At 40.6% G+C, this 18,530-nt stretch overlaps 1 protein-coding gene across 3 annotated transcripts; it reads left to right on the top strand.

Moving 5' to 3' along the window:
• The first annotated feature begins 1,340 nt into the window (after positions 1-1,340).
• On the top strand, positions 1,341-17,236 carry zfand4 (zinc finger, AN1-type domain 4). 3 transcript variants are annotated; one of them, XM_015346740.2, is made up of 10 exons: positions 1,341-1,781; positions 7,018-7,325; positions 8,614-8,689; positions 9,670-9,737; positions 10,397-10,583; positions 11,113-11,260; positions 11,826-13,001; positions 13,439-13,493; positions 15,162-15,279; positions 16,267-17,236. In XM_015346740.2, the coding sequence occupies exons 2-10, from the start codon at positions 7,142-7,144 to the stop codon at positions 16,400-16,402; spliced, it is 2,148 nt and encodes a 715-aa protein (XP_015202226.1). In that variant the 5' UTR covers positions 1,341-1,781; positions 7,018-7,141; the 3' UTR covers positions 16,403-17,236. The 3 variants fall into 3 exon arrangements, with proteins under 3 accessions (XP_015202226.1, XP_015202227.1, XP_015202228.1); XM_015346741.2 differs by lacking the exon at positions 1,341-1,781 and adding an exon at positions 1,898-2,040; XM_015346742.2 differs by lacking the exons at positions 1,341-1,781; positions 7,018-7,325 and adding an exon at positions 9,438-9,577.
• The last annotated feature ends 1,294 nt before the right edge of the window (positions 17,237-18,530 follow it).

The raw sequence follows: 18,530 nt of genomic DNA, 5'->3' as shown, positions 1-18,530 counted from the left end.
AGGTCTTTACAGGCTGGCAGATTTTTTATACTGTGTTAATCGTTTACTTTCAGTTGAAACCTCTGAGTAAGTAGTAAGCCATTTGACTCAGTTGAACAAGGTTGAGTGGAGAGCTGCTGTAGTGTACGTAGGCTGCAAAGGATCAAGTAAAGGTTAATTCCACACTGAAAAACAGAAGAAAAATTGTTTTGTTCTTCGGATGTAAATGAAAGGGAGTAAGGTAGCAGGGTAAGGTGCTTTAGTCTCCTGCTACCTTGCTCTCCCTCAAACTGCAGAACAAAACATTTTCTTCTTTCTACTTTGCAGTGTGGAATTAATCTTAACTTGTCCATTTGACCCATTTCTTAATTTTTATTATCATTTAAATAAAAATCAAGTATATACGAATTACATGATTGTATTGAGTGCATTTTGACCTGGCATACCTATATTGGTTAGTTATTTAATTAGCTTTAAACAATCTTTTGTGAACACTTAGAAAATATTGATAATAACATTTGTTAAGTGTCTTTCCTTCCACTGTCTTTAACTGTACCTTTTGTCCCCCAAGTAATATCAAATCTTACAAATGTAATCATTTTTTTTAATATTCGAAGTTCGTTGTTCTTAAAACTGTAGTTCTAAAGGTTTAATTGGGGTGTTCCATAAAACAGAAAAACAGTCTGAAGCAGTAGGCTCATTCAATAAACACAGCTGCTCTCATCTGTGCATAAAACAAGCCATAATGGATGATTTCACCGACTCGAGCGGACTTACAAAGCGGGTTGGAAATAAAGTATTCGAATGTTGAAAGTCATTTTTTTTCAGCAGACACCTTTATCTAAAGCAATTGATATAATCAAAGCATGTTACAATTTCACGGGTAACAGTGCAAAGTACAGTAGGTTAAGTTATGTGATTACTACAGGGATACATCATTCGAAAATGTACAGAATGTGTAAAAGCGGATAGAAAGGAAAATACGACTAAACCAAGCCGTAAAAAATATATTTTTCACCAGAAAAACGTCAAATTAAACTATAAAGGACTGGTTTTGTTTGATAGCCCGTTTTGAGACTCAGGGTGTTCTCAGTAGTCTCTTGGTTATCAGATACAGTATCACGCAGCGTCCGCGTCTCCAAGGTGCACAAATATCGGTCACGTGTTAATTGTTGTTGGAGATGAGGGTCAACATCCGGGAAACTATTGGAGCACAAAGAAAATAGCTCTGTTCACGCAACCAAACCATTCTATACCCGCCTCAAGAGGCTTTTTATTGGTTGTTTGGCGTCTCTATCTGGGTTTCTGTGGATGTCATTGGATATTGCTCTGTCAGTCAGAATGCGTCATAAAGGGTAGGTTTTTCTTTGAAATGTTGTGTTAAGCAGCACAGGAAGGTATTTGAGGGGAAGTTAGGAGATAATTGAACGATTGTGAAGGTTAAAACTATGGCTAATAAGAACGCAGGTGTGATAAAACGTTAAAAATATGATTTTGCTGCTGCTGCATTTTAGTGTCATTCAAGGCCGGTGAAGGTGAGCCTCATAGGCTTTCCTTTGAGGGCGAAACTGAGAAACGGGTCAGGGGATTTGATTGCTATATTCAGGTGCTGAGGGTATTACATCGTTGTGGTCACTGCCGGGTCAGCGCAGGCTTGGTTTATTTAAAAGAAATCTAGAATCTGATTTGAAAACGAGGATTAAAAAAGAAAACCCAGCAGCCGTTACTCGTGGGAGAGCTTTGGGATATTTGCCAGCTGTAACCCTGCTGCCTCTCCTGAGCGCCACAGGGATGATGTTACGGTAAGTCGGGCTGATCACGTTTCTAGCCCTGCTGAGCGGAGAGCTTGTTGGTCCTGACCGCGTAGCCGCGCCTAAGGTCAGACCATCCCTCCTGATCTTTCTGTGGCTGGAGAGGATTTATTACAGTGTCTGATCCAGTACGGTCGGACATGCACGGAAACCTTGATATTGCGTGAAATGTATTATATAGGGGTGGGTAGGACAAAATCGCCTAGGTTCAGCTAGGTTCAGCAGTTTTGGACCGGGTTGGGTTTTGCAGGTAAGGTGCTGTATAGTGTTACAGTGTTGGGGAAAACGACCGGTATTTTTTTTTTGCGGAGGGAAGACATGAAGTAGAAATGCCTGTAGCCGCTGTTCTAGGATGTGAAAAGACGGGCATTTAAAAAAAGAGAGAACGCGCTAGTACTTTCGAGCTGGGCATCCCGGGACAGGTCAGAATTGGATCTGATGTGTATCTAGAGCTCGTTAGGTTGTCCTAAAAGTAAAATTTTCATTGTATTATTCGTGAGCCTTCGTACAAAAATACAATGTATCATTGTTGTGTGTGTGTGTGGTGGGGGGGAGGGTAGTTCCCAAATTTATAAGAACATAGAAATGAAGTGTTTTGTAGGTCTTCACAATATCGATACTCCAGGTAGTTCGTTTTCTTCGATGAACGTAAGCGTAGAGGTAGACTGAGTGTTTCTGAATTGACACAGCCATCGACTCCAGTGCAGGCCGCTGTGATTTGTGATGCGCAGTGCTTCCTTGCTCTGATAAATGTAATTTTCCTGTTCCAAACTGCTACAACATCGCTCTGCCGGAAATTTGTGTTTTTAACCCTTTTCGGGTATAACTTGGAATGAATTCCTCGAATATTAGAATTTGCGGTAATTGGCACAGCCCAATTTGTTGTAAAGAACTAGGTGCTTTTTAGGCGATCACCCTGTAAGGTATTTTTATTTTATTTCACGAAGGCTCAAGGCTATTTCATTAAGGCTCCATCAAGTGTTGTCAATTACCAAGGACAAACGGAAGCTGTTTCCGAGATACGGAGTGCGATCTGTGATGGGGAAAAATGCATTCTTAAGTCTGTGCGCGTAATACCAGCCACAGAGCGGCCTGGCCTCCTATTGCAAAATTGCTTTGAACCTGGAAAAACTGCTTGCTCACAAAATCACGTTGAATACACGTGCACTCATCTGTTGTTGGCATCACGCAACTCATTCTCGTCGTGATGGCCACTTGAACCTCTGGGCTGCTTCTTTTCCACTCGCTGTGCTGGGGTTACAGCGCCCACGGTGGCCACGCAAGCGCGTAGTTGAAGCACCGGGGTGAATGTTGTGGCAGAAGGGAGCAGCGTGTAGTGCGTTAAACTATCCCTGCTAAATACTGTACGGCAGTCACCTTGTACGCTCCTCTAAATGCCAAATACAAATCCGTTTCAAGTCCATAGAAGCCACTTCTGCTCTGGCAGCCCAGAATTAAATTGGACCGAGTATAAATGCAGTGTACAGAATTGTCCATTCATGACCGTTTAGTCCGCTGCTATATCGCCCTGCAACTCACAACTGGCAGCCCACTGTAGCTCTCAGCGGGTGTGAGCCTGCTCAGTTCCTGGATGGGAGACCTCCTGGGAAAGCTAAGGTTGCTGCTGGAAGTTAGGGGGATCAGTCGGGGGGTGCTCACCCTGCGGTCTGTGTGGGTCCCAATGCCCCAGTATAGTGATGGGGGGCATTTTTACAGTAGAGCGTCCTTCAGATGAGATGTAAAACTGAGGCCCTGACTCTCTGTGATCATTAAAAATCCCAGGGCATTTCTTTAAAAGAATAGGGGTGTTACCCGAGCATCCTGGCCAAATTTCCCATTGGCCTCCAACTAATTCCCATCTAATAACTGGTTTCATCACTCTGTTCGTCTGTATCATCACTGATGTGTAGTGAGTGTACTGGTGCACTATGGCTGCCGTCGCATCATCCAGGTGGATGCTGCACATTGGTGGTGGTGGAAGAGAGTCCCCATTACCTGTAGTGGTAACTTTGAGTGGAGTGTCTAAAAGCGTTTTATAAGTCTAAGGCATTATAAATTAGTTAATTCTTACAGGAGTCATACCATACCAGCCTGTATGTACTGTATACCTTACGGATGACTCCTGTAATCCTCATATCAGAGGATTATACTTTCTGATGTTCTGTTTTCTCCATTTTATTCTTAGTAATTCCTGTTAATAATACTCCATATGTTTGATTTTTTTTGTGGGGGGGTTAAAATAAGTCTGGAATCTGTAGAAATACACTATTGAAGGGTCTTGCAATTGTAGAAAAGCACTTATTTTTTATTTCCTTCCAGGAGCACTTAAATGTAAGCTCTGTAGAGCTGCATTATTTTGGTCCAGTGATTAACACCAGTTTACAAGAGTGTATGTGTGGACGCTGGGGTAGAAGAGGCCGCCCGAATTGTCTCAAGCAGATTATGTTCTGTAGTTTACCTCAAGGATCCTTTTGATCCACAGGTTGTTTGCTTAGTTGGCATTATTTTTGTAGGTAGCAATTAACAAAAGCTTCCAAGGAGATTAGACTAGTTTCATTAACAGCAAGGCTTTCGAAAGAGTGAAGAATACAGAGCCTTTGACTTGGTCTTCTTTCCCTCCATATTTGGAATTGAGGCTTGCGCATACATTCTCAGCAGGAGACAAAATACATGAACAGGATCCTGCCAAGTTAATTACGGTCTCCACTGTAACGAGGAGACATGATACGCCCGAGGAGGGGGGGGATCACCCCAGCAACAGGCTGCTGTGAAAACCCCCTGTCAGTTCTGAAATAGTTTCAAGTGTGTGGCAAAAGAGTCTACAGAACAAACAACCTGCTGCATAAACCCAGAGCGTGTATTGTTCTTTAATACATGCCAGACCAGTTTAGGGCCCGGACATTGCGCGATGTACGAAGCCATGGCGTGTGACGTCTGGAATTGAGCTCGAGTGGTTTCACCTTGTCTCGCAGTTGAGCGCAGTCCTTTGTGCCAGACACAATATGTTCTGGGTTTTATGTTATGGTGCTCGAAGTTGTTGTTGATTTGTTTTTCACTGTGGTGTGACGGGTTTTGTTGGGTCTCCTGGGTCCGATGCGGGACCGGGACTCCTGTGGGTTTTCTTTGGGTGCTCTGGTTTCCCCCCCATCATCCGAGAGCCTGCTTTGTAGGTCAGCTGGTGTCTTTTAGTCCTGCTCCCTTGTCTGTCTGCTGTGTGGCGGATTGCTGGCCTGTCCTGCACCCCGTGCTCCCGGGTTGTGTTCCTGATCCCCACAACCCTTGCCGAGAATGAGGATTGCCGTTTGGGTTGGTTTGCATCTGCCTTGGATTAGAAGTAATAGGGCTTCATGGATTTCGCCGCATGTCTTTGTGGTCCCAGTCTTGACTCGCAGGGATGTGAAAGTTTCACCTGCAAGGCGTTGGGAGTACAGGCAATCAGTCATTTTAATCCTCTGTGAGAAAGGTCAGGTAAAACAGAAAAGATTATTATTCAACTCCATTACATTGTAGGGGCAATAAGTTAATTAAAAATTAAAAATTCTTTATGGATCCTTCCGATTTCATTTCATGGGACATATAACACTAGACCTTATTGAATATTTCATTGCTTATATTCGCAAGATTTTTGCAGAAACTATCTGCTGCTTAATTGGTTTCCCTTTCCAGTGTTTAAAATGTCCAGTAGTCAAGTAATTGAACGTTTTAACGCAAAAGCTTTGCAGCATATTCTGAAGTGTCTTGCACTCTGTCTTTTTACTTAATAGAAAACAAACCAAGCTGAAAAGTGTTATGTAAGTTTTAAAGGATGCTAATGTAACAGTAATCGAAATGTTTGAATGTTTTTTTTTTTAATCGGTAATCTTTGGACTTTTTTATGTTTAATAAAAGGGGTGGTAATCTTAACTAGATTCAACTTGCAGAAGATGATCTCTTTGAGACTTTGCTCTTTAATACTGACATATTTGAAATGATCATTATTGAAATACAGAACATACTGAAGAGCTGAAAGGAATAAAAAAAGACTTGTCAGGGAAGCTTGGCAAAATGCATGTATAAATGGCTCTGGTTTTATTTTGACATCCTGAATACCTGAGTCCTCAGCATTGAGCTGGCTAATGAGTCATGATGTGCAAGGCCAAAGCAGTTACCTCCATATGTGTGAACTCACTCTAGTCTGTGTAATATGCGATGTTCACAAACTGATTTGCCTAAGGGTAGGAATTGGAACATCAGCATCCAGATTGCCAGGGCTTCTGTTGGTATTCAGATTGCAAAAACAGAACAAGCACCTCCTGGATTATTGAACTACTAGTGGGAAAGGGATGAGTGTGGGGAGTCTGTGATCGAGGTGCAAGATTTCACTCCTTCTTACATTGAGTAAATGTTTCGCACATGAGATCACTCTTTGTGTGCTAAAAGGTCTCCTCAGTACTTGTACGAGGGTTATGTATCATTGCACAATTGTAGTGGTGTTTGTTAGAAAAGGTGCTATAGGTGTTTTTAAGGATAGAATTTTCTCTTTTAGCAAAATGTGCATGTTAAATAAAGATACAAAAGTGGTGGGATATAAGATAGGATTTAAGTACTTGGCACTTTAGTAGGAAAGGTATTGTGCAGTTTGTAGAGCAATATATTAAATACATCTTTTTTATTTTTTGTCTTACAGTGTTTGTGCCTACAGTAAATCCAATTACATCTGTTTATCTTTGGGGAAAACCCTCAGGGGGTACCACTGACATGGTTCTAGCACACATAGTTCAATTCCGATTCTTGGTCAAGCTTTCCTCTTTTGCCAGCTGAGTCAGGTCAGGCAGAGCAGTTATGAGGCCAGCCCTGGCTGTAGTAGGGCTGGCACAGGGCTGTGCTTGTTTTCCAGTCTTGCCTTGGATACATGCTCTTCATTTGGAATACTGGAGGGGAATTTTCTACAGTCACTGACGCTGCATGAGTGTGTGAACTCACTGGTGATTTGGTAGACGGTTCAGGCTGTTTTTATTTACTTTGGTATGTGTATTTCTCATTTTTGTGGCAGCATCTGAGAATGTTTACTTTGTTTCCCCCCTTCAGAGAACGGGTCTTGTCTTTAATTTACAGGAATTCTGAGTTTTGGTGTGACCTCGCTGTTTGTAAAGCTGTATGAATGTTACCTTTTAAAGGTAAACTTTATCTTGAAGAATTTTAGGAATATATTCGCCTTGTAAAATGAATATTACATTGTTGTTTCTAGGTGCAGCTTCAGAGCATCATGACCAGCCTCTCTGCCTGCGAGTGTCCCGTGCTCCTGCCCTTGTCCCTTCTGATAGTGGGTCACCCTTCTCCCTTGCCTTGAAGCTGTGCTGGAAAGACCAGAAATGGCCCACAAGAAGGAGCCTCCCTTCTTCAATGAGGACAATGTAGGACCATTCCACTACAAGCTTCCTTTCTATGAGACGATGGAGCTGTTCATTGAAACCCTCACTGGCACGTGTTTTGAGCTACGCGTGTCGCCTTTTGAGACGGTGATTTCAGTAAAGGCCAAAATTCAAAGACTAGAGGGTACTGCTCTTTTTCTCATTAACTCCTCTTTCTCTGTCTCTGTGTCCGTGCCTGTGCATTACAGATTGAAAGGCAGGTCAGCAACCAGAAATAAAAATGAAATTTTGAATCTAGTCATAGTCGAGATCTTACATCAACAGCTTAGATGTGCAGTTATTAATTATTCACAGTATAGAGTACAGATCTACAGCAGCACCTGATCTTCACTACATTTATAATGCATCTTAGCAGTTAATTCTGTGATGCAGCTTTCTAATGATTTCTGTTTTACCCCAGATTTCGCATGGTCTAGATAGGAACGCGTGTGAGTTCTTTCATTACTGAGCCACAGAGAGGCTTAAAGCTAAATCAAGATCTTAATAGGAATTCTGAAGGAATGACTGACCTTGCTGCACTTGTCACTTAGTGCAGTGAACTTGCATTGTGAGCTTAATAAGGAATATCCATGGCCCTTTGGGATGTGCTTTTGAACTTTCAACTGTTCTGTTGAATGTGCTGCAGGAGTCAGGTGCTGGGCATGTGGTTACAGCATCTGCATGGTGTTGCCAGCTTGCCTGCTGCTTTTGATTTGCAGGGCATTGAGGCATCCTCATATCATATCTTCTGTTACCAGATATTTCCAAAGGCTGGTTTGTGCTTTCCTTCACCTGTGGCTACAATGACTGTTTAGTGGCAGATGCAATCTTTTCTTTTTGTCGTTGTCCCTTGAAATCGTATCTGCTTTACATTTGAGCACATTGGGATATGTTTCAGATTTAAGGCAACCAGTCTGTCTAGAGCTGGGATCTCCAAGTCTGGTCTTGGAGAGCATCCAATTGTATTTTAAAATCTATTGTAAGGGATATTGACAGTTTTCTGGTTTATAATGTGTGTATATATATATATAGGTTTATATATATATATTACTACCCTCAAATTATATTTTAGAAATGAAACCAACAATTAGTTTAACATGAACAAGTGTAGTAACTTCCTAACACTATAAACAAATTAAGATGTCAACAGTGAACTCGCTTTGTCTTCATACGTAGATGTCGGAAAGCTGAAGTTAAAACCAAATACTTAATTGTATTATTGTAGGGGGCAAAAAATCAAAACAGTACTTTTGTTATCAGAGATTCATTACAAGGAATGACCTTAGCTGCTGGTAAGCATGGACCTGTGTCTTCACAGTATTACCATTTGTGTAGAATTTGACTCTCATTTCCCTACATACTTTAGTATTCAGCATACTGAAAATAAACTTGTCTTCTAACTGCTGGGGTTTTTTTATTTTTCTTTTGAAAAGGGATACCTGTTGCACAGCAGCATTTGATCTGGAACAACGTGGAACTAGAAGATGAGTATTGCTTAAATGATTACAGGTAAAATCATTGGCTGTTCTAACATGTACATTGTACTGTTAAATAGTTGTCTGCAGTTACCTTGTAAATTGTTGTTGATTTTGGTTGTCAATTTGAAAGGATCAAGTAAAGGTTAATTCCATGCTGGAAAGACAAATGGCTTTCCAGCAGTCAAACTTTCTTTAGGACTGTGAAGAAGGCACACATTCCTGAAAAAGGTCTCAACAACCAAAACATTTTTCTTACTACTTTTAGCATGGAATTAAAGTTTACTTTTCCTTTGCAGTCAATGCACTCTCGAAGCTTCCTGCTCAACCGATATGAATGTTAAGACTGATTAGGTAGTTTCTGACCTCTAAGGCTATTGCTGTAATGACATGTCACTAAATAATACATTTTCACGTTTCACACAAAACTGCTGCTTTTTCAGGCTGCTAGCTATGGCTGTTGATCAAGATAGTCTAACCTTTTGATCTCCAGGCTCTTTGACTAATCCTACTCTCCTGGCAAAGGCTTTATGCTGTGTAAAATGCCTGGGAACTCCTACAACATTTTATTTCTGATGGATTTTTGCTGGATCATCAAAAATAATTCAGCTGTAGCAGTTACCTTTATCATTAATCCTGAAGTCTCCAGGACTGCTTTTTTTTCCATCAAGCTAGTACATTTACGTAAGGATTTTCTAAGGCAGGTGATTTCAGACTGATTTAATCTGTAGTGTTTTAACTTAAACCCTTTGTTACACCTCCAGTTCCTTTTTTGTTTCCAGTAAAATCTTCTCTGACAAGGTTGGGCTCTTCCAGTCTTTTCATTCTTCACTGCTGTGTACCTGAGGTGCATTCTTGCTGTTCTTGGATGGGTTTCGAAATTGAAAGGGTTCAAACAAGACGAGAAATTTTCATGAAGCAGGCAAGCACATGGGTTCAAGCTCAAACTCCAAACTGCCTTTCCTCATTTCCAGTCTTGCTGTGCTGCTTACTCTGTTCATATTGTCTGTTCAGCATTACAGAAGGGTGCACTTTGAAATTGGTGCTCGCTATGAGAGGGGGACCCATCAATACCAGGAGAGGTGTGTATTTATTTTGTTTAAAGTGAACATAATAACAGTGTACTCTTTATTAAGCAGCTCATAACTGCAGGCATGTTTAATCTGAGAACTATGTCTTCAGGCCATAATTTAGATTGAGGATTAGCAGTAGAAGAAGGATGCAGTTTGTTTTTGTTGCCATTTGATCATTTGATGTGTGCCACGTTTTGCAAAACAACGTGGTGATGCTCCATTATAAGGGTGTGTAGTAGTTTCTAAGTAATCTGTATAATATTAACAGATGAATTGTGAGCTATGAAAGTACAGTTCTTGTAGATCTAAACATTCATTTATGTCTCCCAGGAAACTGAATGTGAGTGAACTCAAAAGGCAACTTGTTTAATGTATTAAATTTAATTCATTATAATTGGAAAACAAGATGTCGTAGTGATCAGACAGCAAATCTGCAGTTTTGATGTTCAGTCAGGTCTTCCTAAGAGCATATACTGCATACAGCATTATAACAGAAGTTGGAACAATTCCATGAGTAGTAGCAAATAATTAAAAAATACTTTCATGTATTTATCTCGTAGTATTATGGATATATCTACAATAAGAAATGATATATTATAAAATCTGGCACCTTTTGATGGTATGCAGCCTCTTGTTTTAGTTATTGTTTTGTATTTTATCCACTGCAGTTCCAATGGATGACCCTGTAAAGGAATTTGCGGAGTACATGGATTCAAACCGGGATGATGTTTTGGAGAAAACTTCACCCAATAAGCAGGTCACCTTTCTTGTGTACCAGGAGGGAGACCAGCTCAATTTCTTCCGAGTTGTGGATCGAGGAGATGGCACCTTAACACCAGTTTCTGAATCAATAAGGTGTGTAAAGAAAGGCTGATTTTGAAGTGAACATTTAAACGTTTTATTACATTGAATTAATTATAAATGAAAATAGGTAATGATGAAACTCTTATCAAAGCTTGCACTTTAATTGTTTTAAGTAGGTTTGTGTGATAATTTAAATTTATATTATGCTTGGAGTTTAAATAGTTTTTTTTTTCTAACTTTAAACAAGCTTAAAAAATCTTTTTAAACATGTTATTTGAACTTGTTAAAACACCATATTGTAGTAACCCACCCTCTCCCAGTTTTTGGGGAGCTATGTGATAAAACGTTCTGTTATGGTACAAGAATATATGGTAGGGCATAACAGGCCATCCATTTTTGAACTAGAAATTACAAGAATCTTTACATTCTGGATAACACTGTGGTCTAATAAACATTTTGTTGAAGTTTGCAAATAGTCAGAAATACTCGTCTGTGGGTCTAAATACCAGAATGGTCTCCTCTGCAAATTGATGATGCATATTTCCAGTAGCTGAGTAGCCAGTTGTATCCTCTGTTGTAGCGGAGGCTCAGTGTATAACTTGTACACTGAGGAGGAAGAAGAAAGTGAGCCCTCACCCTCAGGCCAGCAGATCATGGAGAACTCCATCACCATGAATAAGATGAAGCTGCTGAAGACCAAAATGGAAAACATGAACCTCAGTAAGAAGGTACTGCTGCCATAACACCCTATGGGGAAATATCCTTCACTTTGATTATATTAGCTGCCAAGCTCCTTTGTCAGTAGACTCTCTAGAATTCGGTCATTGTTGGAGGGAGATGGCAAAGTAGGTGAAAGACTCGTTCATAAACTACGTCAACCATGTCAGGAGGGGTATCGTGAGCAGTTCTGCAGCATGCGCATATGAAACTTTGATTTACCCTGTTGTATGTGTACTTGGAAACATAAGGAATTCATATTCTCATTCCTTAAGAAATGTCATTTTCATTCTTTACTTGCATGCAGTTACAATATAAATTACATGCTTAAGAAAACTGGGGGGAAAATAGCACGTTGCCATTACAGTCTTCATTTTGCCTGTCATTGACTAAAAGTGTATACATTTAGCCAATCTTTAAGAATGGTATGACACAATCCGCTCTTTTTTCACAATTAATATATTTGTTTCTCAGGTGTTCTGCACTCCAAGACACCTGACTCTAGTTAACAATAAATGAATCCTCTATACAATTGTGAGGAATTTCAGTTTAGTGTCCAGTGTTTTTCTTTTGCAGCCTAAGAAGACTGCCAAGGTGAAACCCAGGCCTCCCATCTGTGCTCGGCCCTGCACCGACTCATTGAATACAGCCCGTCATCAAAGACTGTTCCGGGTTCTGCCTCAAATTGGACACTCTCTGAACCCTTCAACATGCCTACCTCCTGTCAGGGACCAGCATTCCTCAGCTACTCCTCCTGTTCCTGCACCCCCGAGCGCCTTGTCCTCTGTCACCCCCGCCAGCCAGGCAGTGCTGTCGTCCACATGTTACTCTGTGAAGGAAGACGAGTCCTGGGAGTGCCCAGTCATGACTGCTTCCTTAAGCAAAATCAGGTCTCCACCTAAAGTTTCCCGAGTCAAAGTAGACAACTCTCATCTGCCGAAAGTTGCAGTTCTTCCACCACTTTCTGTGTTGCCCAATAGGGAGTCTCGAGATGGCTCTATGGAACAAGTGAAATCTAACATCGAGGGAACGGTGAGGAGGGAGGACGCTGTACTTGTGGGCACCCACCCGGATGCTTTTCTTGTGCTTGATGAAGAGCAGGCTAATGCAAGTGTCAACGCGGAACCAGCACAGGGTAAAGACAGCAGTTCTGAAATGATAGAAGAAGCTACTGAGCGGTCTGTAGCAGCATTACTTTCCAAAGCAGTAAGTTCTGAATCCATGGACACCTGGGCCCTGAGCACTGAGCGTTTATCTCAAAGGGCTAACAAAGCACTCAGTCCTCTGCAGTTCCCTGCTCAGTTGACCTCCAACCCTTTAGTGATTGGGAAGCCCCAGAGGCTGCCCAAGTCTTTCGGTTACGGCAGTCTGAGACCCACAGCTTCCAGAGCTCTCCTGAAGTCTGAGGAATACTCTGGCGCCGCCGAGGCCTCTCCTGCACGAACTCCAAAGTTTCGGGGTGTGAAGGTGGACTCCCCTGGTAAGCATCCTGAGATCATATCGAGAACAGAGGCGCGGGACATTACGGAAATGGTGAACAAAGCCTCTAAGGAACCCCTGGGCTCTGTCAGCAATTTAGGAATCCTGGCTTCGCTGGCACGAAGCACAAGCAAGGAAAGCAGCCTACCAGGGAGCTGTGGACTGGGAAGACCGCACCCGGCTGCATTGCCTCTTCCCACCAACATCCACCTCTTTCAGGACGACCTCCTTAGGAAAGTGTCCCCACCAGAGGGAGCTGGTGCTTCATGCATGGTAGAGTACATGGTGCAATTCCTGTGCATTGTTACCCACTAAAAGACCTTGGTGATTGTCACAGCTTCAAGTTGTACCTAGCTACTAGTGTTGTATTTTTCCATTCTGCTTGTTCAGGATTTTCTTAGGGCAGCAAGTAAGGAGAGAACACCCGCATTAACACTAAACATTAATATTCTGCACTAGCGGCTTTGGTGAGACCGCGGTCAGTGTCGCGTTGTAGAATGGGTATACTGGACTGGTTAAAATTTTATTTTACTCTGTTTTTCATCTAACTGAAAGCCTTTCGTTGATCCTGAAAAGAGCATCGCTGTTCCCAGACATTTTTTTATTTGCGGTGGTCATTTGGTTATCAGTAATCATCAAAATTTGTAGCCTGTTCAGATTAACCAGTGCTGTTCAATTTTGTCCCTGAAAATGTAACCGTCTCATTTCAGCCTGCTAACCCTCTTGGCTCAAGTGGAGGCTCTTCCAACACAATTAGGCGAATAGGTGAGTGATGTGATCTTTTCCTGCAGGCCTCAATGGTTGTTGCAAGTCCTGCAAGAGCCTCTTTCTTACTCCGTCATGTTGTTCTGTATGCCTTCTTATCCTTGTCCCTTCAGCCTGCTCTTTTATCTCCTGTGTGTTTCCTGCCTTCTCTCAGCCACTTTGGTGAAAGTCTTTCTGCAAACGGCAAACACAGTTGAGTCTCCTATCACCTGCCATTCCCTCATGTTGAGGACTAGATTGATAGACCTTTTTCTAACCACTTCTTCCGATTCAGGACACACACAGACACACACAGACACACACAGACACACACAGACACACACAGACACACACAGACACACACAGACACACACAGACACACACAGACACACACAGACACACACAGACACACACGAGGGCCAGTTAACCTTCCAGCATGGACTGTGGGCAGAACTGGAGCACCTGGAGGAAATCCGTGTAAACGCACAGAGAACATACAAACCCCAGACCAAGCGTTTACATTTTTGATGCCCGAAGAAAACGCCACAGCCGAAACGTTGTCTCTTTCCGTTTCAACATTGAATCAACCTTTACCTGTTCCTTTGCAGCCTACGCATGCTGATACAGCTACCTATTTGAACATCTACATTTTAAAGCGAATACCCTACAATCCTTTATAGCACTTATACCTGAACACTGTGGTCATCTTCATTTTGCGTGTTTTACTGACTGAGCAACTCCTACAGACATTGTTGTTTATCCTGCAATTGGAATTTTAAATTGAAATTCTGTCTTGTGTATGCTGGTTTACTCACAATTTTTCCTGCTGTGTTTTTGTGTTCTCCACTTAATAATGTACTGTGTTTTCTTGCACTAAATATTTTAGTTTCAATCGTAAATGGTTTTATTGTTTAATGTCTTGTTTCTTAGTCTATAACTGGCAAACAAATATATAGAAGATCTAAATATGGTAAAAAGCTTATTGGAGCACAATAAAATGTTCAAAAGTGTTTTTTCATTCTTATAAGAGCATTTAACATTTTAAATGTTAATTATTGATGTATTTTGGTGAGAAGTTCAGCCGATTTGTGATAGTTGTTTGTAATCGTGGTTGAGAAAAACACCCTTACTGATGCATGCAGGAAAGAACTGGGTAATGCAGGCAGACTCTTCCAACCTGCCCAAGCCCTTTGCCTTTAACGTGTCACAGGCAGTTTAGCCTTAATTGCACAAGAAGATTGTCCCTCATTTACCGCTCCGTGAGCCTACGAGCACTAGGTAGTCACAGGTTTTTCAGTGTAGCTGGCGGACTAATCCCAGCTTTCCCTCCGACCTTACTTGAGGAATCCCAGCCAAGCTGCCTGTAGCTCGCGCAAACCTACAGTGCCTGGATCATGGTGTTCAGCCTTTGCTTGAGGCCCCTCAAGTGCAAGATTTTTTAAAATAATTTGTGTTTAAGGCGAATAATGGCAATATTATTACATCTAAATATCATCTGCAACATGAAGAGAGATAAACCCTAGAGGTGACTATTCCTCTTGCAAATGTTGTTCCTGCACCAAAATAAGCTTCCATTTTTTTTCCCAGAAAATAATTTTCAGGAACTCGGGGTATATTTTTGTAGGGCCTTGGATTACACAATTATCCAGTGTTTTCCCACATGTTCATTTATGTAACAATTCTTTTTAGGTACTCCAACATATCACCTTCCTCCTGTGAAGGCCCCTGTCGCTCCTAAAAAGAAAAGTTCTAAGCACTGTTTCCTGTGCGGAAAGAAAACCGGACTGGCCACAAGCTATGAGTGCAGGTAAAAGTGCAGGGATTCTTTATTCACGGAGGATTCTTTGTCAGGCATACAGCCTTGGATAACAGTTAGCGCATGCTTGGAAAGTCTGCATATAATTGTAAGTTGTAATGATTCTTAACGGTCGTTGTCGACAGTGGATAGTCTACATTCTCTTGACATTGTCGTGATTCCTAGTCTCAAAGGAGCCGTGGAGTCAGAGTGGATCCTTCTGAGACTTGTAAGCCAGACCCTGGGGGCCAGTATCTACAGACTTGTGTATCTCTTGCAGGATAGACAGCACAGTTAAAAGCAGGAGATCACTGCCACTACAGGAAAAAAATATTCATCCTGTATGAATCTGTTGTATATATTTTGAATGCTCATGTGCAGTTGTGTTGCTGTTCTGTAATACTGGACTGTAACATTACGACATTTGAAAACCCATGACGTGGAGTTATCCTAATTAAATTGTTCATACATCAGGGTACATTCAGACTTGTTCTTCTTTGGAAATGATTGGGTTTAAATGAAAAGGCAAACAGGATGAAGTAAAGAATCTTGCTTCATCTTCTTAACGATAGATATTGTACTGTCACTTTTGCATTCAAAGATGTTCCGAAGTTTCACCTTTTAAATCTTCAGAATTTTTGTGACCCACTCAAACTGAGACCGTTACAGAAGGTTTAAGATTGAGAAAACAATCATCACTTCAAAACTAAAGCTCTTCTCTCCATCTTTATTATATGGAGCACCTAGATACGTAAACTTATGAACCTAGAACTTGAATTTTCTTCTTGAAGTGGTTGCAAGCGACAGCCCAAAGTGTTTGTATCGCTGACTAAATTGACAGGAAGGCGAAGGGCAATGCTTAATGTTTTGGTGAGGCTCTAGAGGGCTGCTACGTCATACCATTAATTAGTGTTGGGCCTTTTTAGCTTTTACAGGTACTCATCAAAGGGGCCATCACTGGAATGAGCTGGCTACATACCGGTCTTGCTTTCATTTCAGATGCCGAAACAACTTTTGTGCTACACATCGCTATGCAGAAACTCATGACTGCAACTATGACTACAAGACTGCGGGCCGGAGGTACTTGCAGGAGTCGAACCCAATAATCAGCGCACCAAAGCTTCCCAAAATCTGACCATTCAAGTGTTGCATGTAGCAATTTTTTTTTTAATTGAGCAAGGGAATGTGACTACCGCTATGTGTTTTACACCAACTTTGCTCTGAAACTTTTAAATGCCAAGCAACACAACAAAATAAAAGCACATGCAAGTCTAATAGTCTAATATTTATGAATAATGTGAAAACTACTGTAGTGTGCATTTTCATTTGTAGCAAAATGAATGGTCAAATCTGTAAATAAGTAGTTTTTAAAGATATTAGAATGGTTTTAACTTGGACATTGCACGTTATATCTGTTTTTTTATAGGTCTGAAGATAACTCTTCACAAGACAAGTCTTTAAAAGATGCACTTTAATGATTAATCTTTACCATGTAGCCTGTTCTGAGGGAGGTTGCTGTGTCCTTGTCCTGTTTTGTCCTTCTATTGAAGTGTTTTTTTCCCCACCTTGTCTGTCACGTTTCAATATTCCTCACCTTCCCCTTCCACCGCCCTCGCGTATTTCAAGCCTCACTGCTAGGAAACAGGGCTTGTTGGTGGCACGTGGGTTACACATCTTGTTGAAATTCAGCAGTGCGAGTTGAAAGAAATTCCATATCACCTTGAGGAAAAGTTTAGGATGCAATGTAATATTTTATATACAAATATCTACTAGATATATATGGCCATCAAGCATACAGTTTTTGGGATACAACAAAAATATTGTTTGTTGCCATAAAAGATCATTTTAACTACTTTTTTTGTAATGCCAGGATTTTTTTTAATAATTGCACAATGCTGTTTGCTGTTTTGCTAAGACTTTGAGTGCTGTTAACAGGAAAAAAATCTAATAAAAAAATGTCTGTCTTTTATTACTTTTCAGAGTGTTATTCATTGCCTGTTGTGGTACAGAACTGAAAAAATGACCTGCTCAGTATTGAGATTAATTCAATTGATAAATGAAAGATTTGAACTTCTAATAACTTATCTTGGATCATGGATCTTGTATGGGGAAAACTATTTACAGTGCTGTGACACATTTTCCCTCCTATTTACTAGCTTTTTCGAGTGTGTAATAACCTCTTCACTTAAGATTAGCAAGACATTATAAGTGACTAACACATCCTCTGAGATGATGTCTTTATGCCTCATAGACTGATTTAAAATAGCTCATCATTAAATTATTGAAGCTTGTGTATTTTAAACTTGTATTAGTTAACAGGATGATTGGTTGTGGCTGCATTGTAAACTAATTCAGAGCCAACACATGTACAGTATGAGTTCAGTATAAAATTTCCATTTTCAGCACTGCTATGAATGCATTTAGTAGCATGGGAGCCCATGCACATTAGTTTGTCTGATATTTGTACTTTAAATACTTCAGACACATGGTTTTTGTGTTTGTCACTGTTTAGAGTAGGACCAAGTAAGTAATTGGTGCATACTGTACATGTTTTCATAAGTTGAATAAAATTGGTATGTTCTTAAGTGTCTTTTTTTTTTTTAAAAAAAGAGGCAATTGAAATTAATGAACTAGATGGGAAAATTAATTGCACAGTGCTGATTTTCCTTCCAGGAGGTCTATGCCACATTTCCTTTGTTTGAGAAACATCCACAGGGTATAATGGGTATTAACCTTTGCATTAGCAAGAGCCTGACTCGTTATTACTCAAATATAACATTAAATTGAATATTATAATTAAGAAGAAAAGCTGTGCAAATAACACCATTTTCAGATCAGTTCTGGAATGCTTGTTATGAATCTTTTTTTATTAATGCATAGTCTGTAGATGTAATCCACTGCAGCATCCTGGGTGTAATGCTCAAAGCAACTAAGATCTTAAAAAGCCACTGGTATAGACTCCTAAAATATGAGTCAGGAGTCTGTAAAGAAAGATCTACTGAAAGACAAATGTGCCATTGGCATCAGGGCCTAAACAGAAAAAATCAAAAGGTAATATGGACAAATAAATAAATACAAGACTACAGCTAAGCTAAAATCGGGAGTTGCAAGACAAATGATAGTTGGCAAAATGCCATTAGCGTATAGTAAGTCTTATCTTAAATGGTGTGCTTTCCAAGTAAGATATCTGGACAGGAAGAAATAGTTTTGCATAGTCATGATTGTGCTAAAAATGTTTTGAAGGAAGCGAGGCAAAAATTCAC

Source organism: Lepisosteus oculatus, chromosome 4, assembly GCF_040954835.1.
Source record: "Lepisosteus oculatus isolate fLepOcu1 chromosome 4, fLepOcu1.hap2, whole genome shotgun sequence".
Lineage (NCBI taxonomy): Eukaryota > Metazoa > Chordata > Actinopteri > Semionotiformes > Lepisosteidae > Lepisosteus > Lepisosteus oculatus.
Note: the sequence above shows the minus strand (reverse complement) of the source record. Positions and strands in the feature narration are given on the sequence as shown.

What these genes read in the sequence shown, in the direction of transcription:
- zfand4 (XM_015346740.2), top strand. Translation starts at nt 7,142, where the DNA reads ATGGCCCACAAGAAGGAGCCTCCCTTCTTCAATGAGGACAATGTAGGA. An exon ending in CAAAATTCAAAGACTAGAGG is followed by an intron (nt 7,326 to 8,613) that starts GTACTGCTCTTT and finishes TCTTTTGAAAAG; the next exon opens with GGATACCTGTTGCACAGCAG. An exon ending in CCAGTTTCTGAATCAATAAG is followed by an intron (nt 10,584 to 11,112) that starts GTGTGTAAAGAA and finishes CCTCTGTTGTAG; the next exon opens with CGGAGGCTCAGTGTATAACT.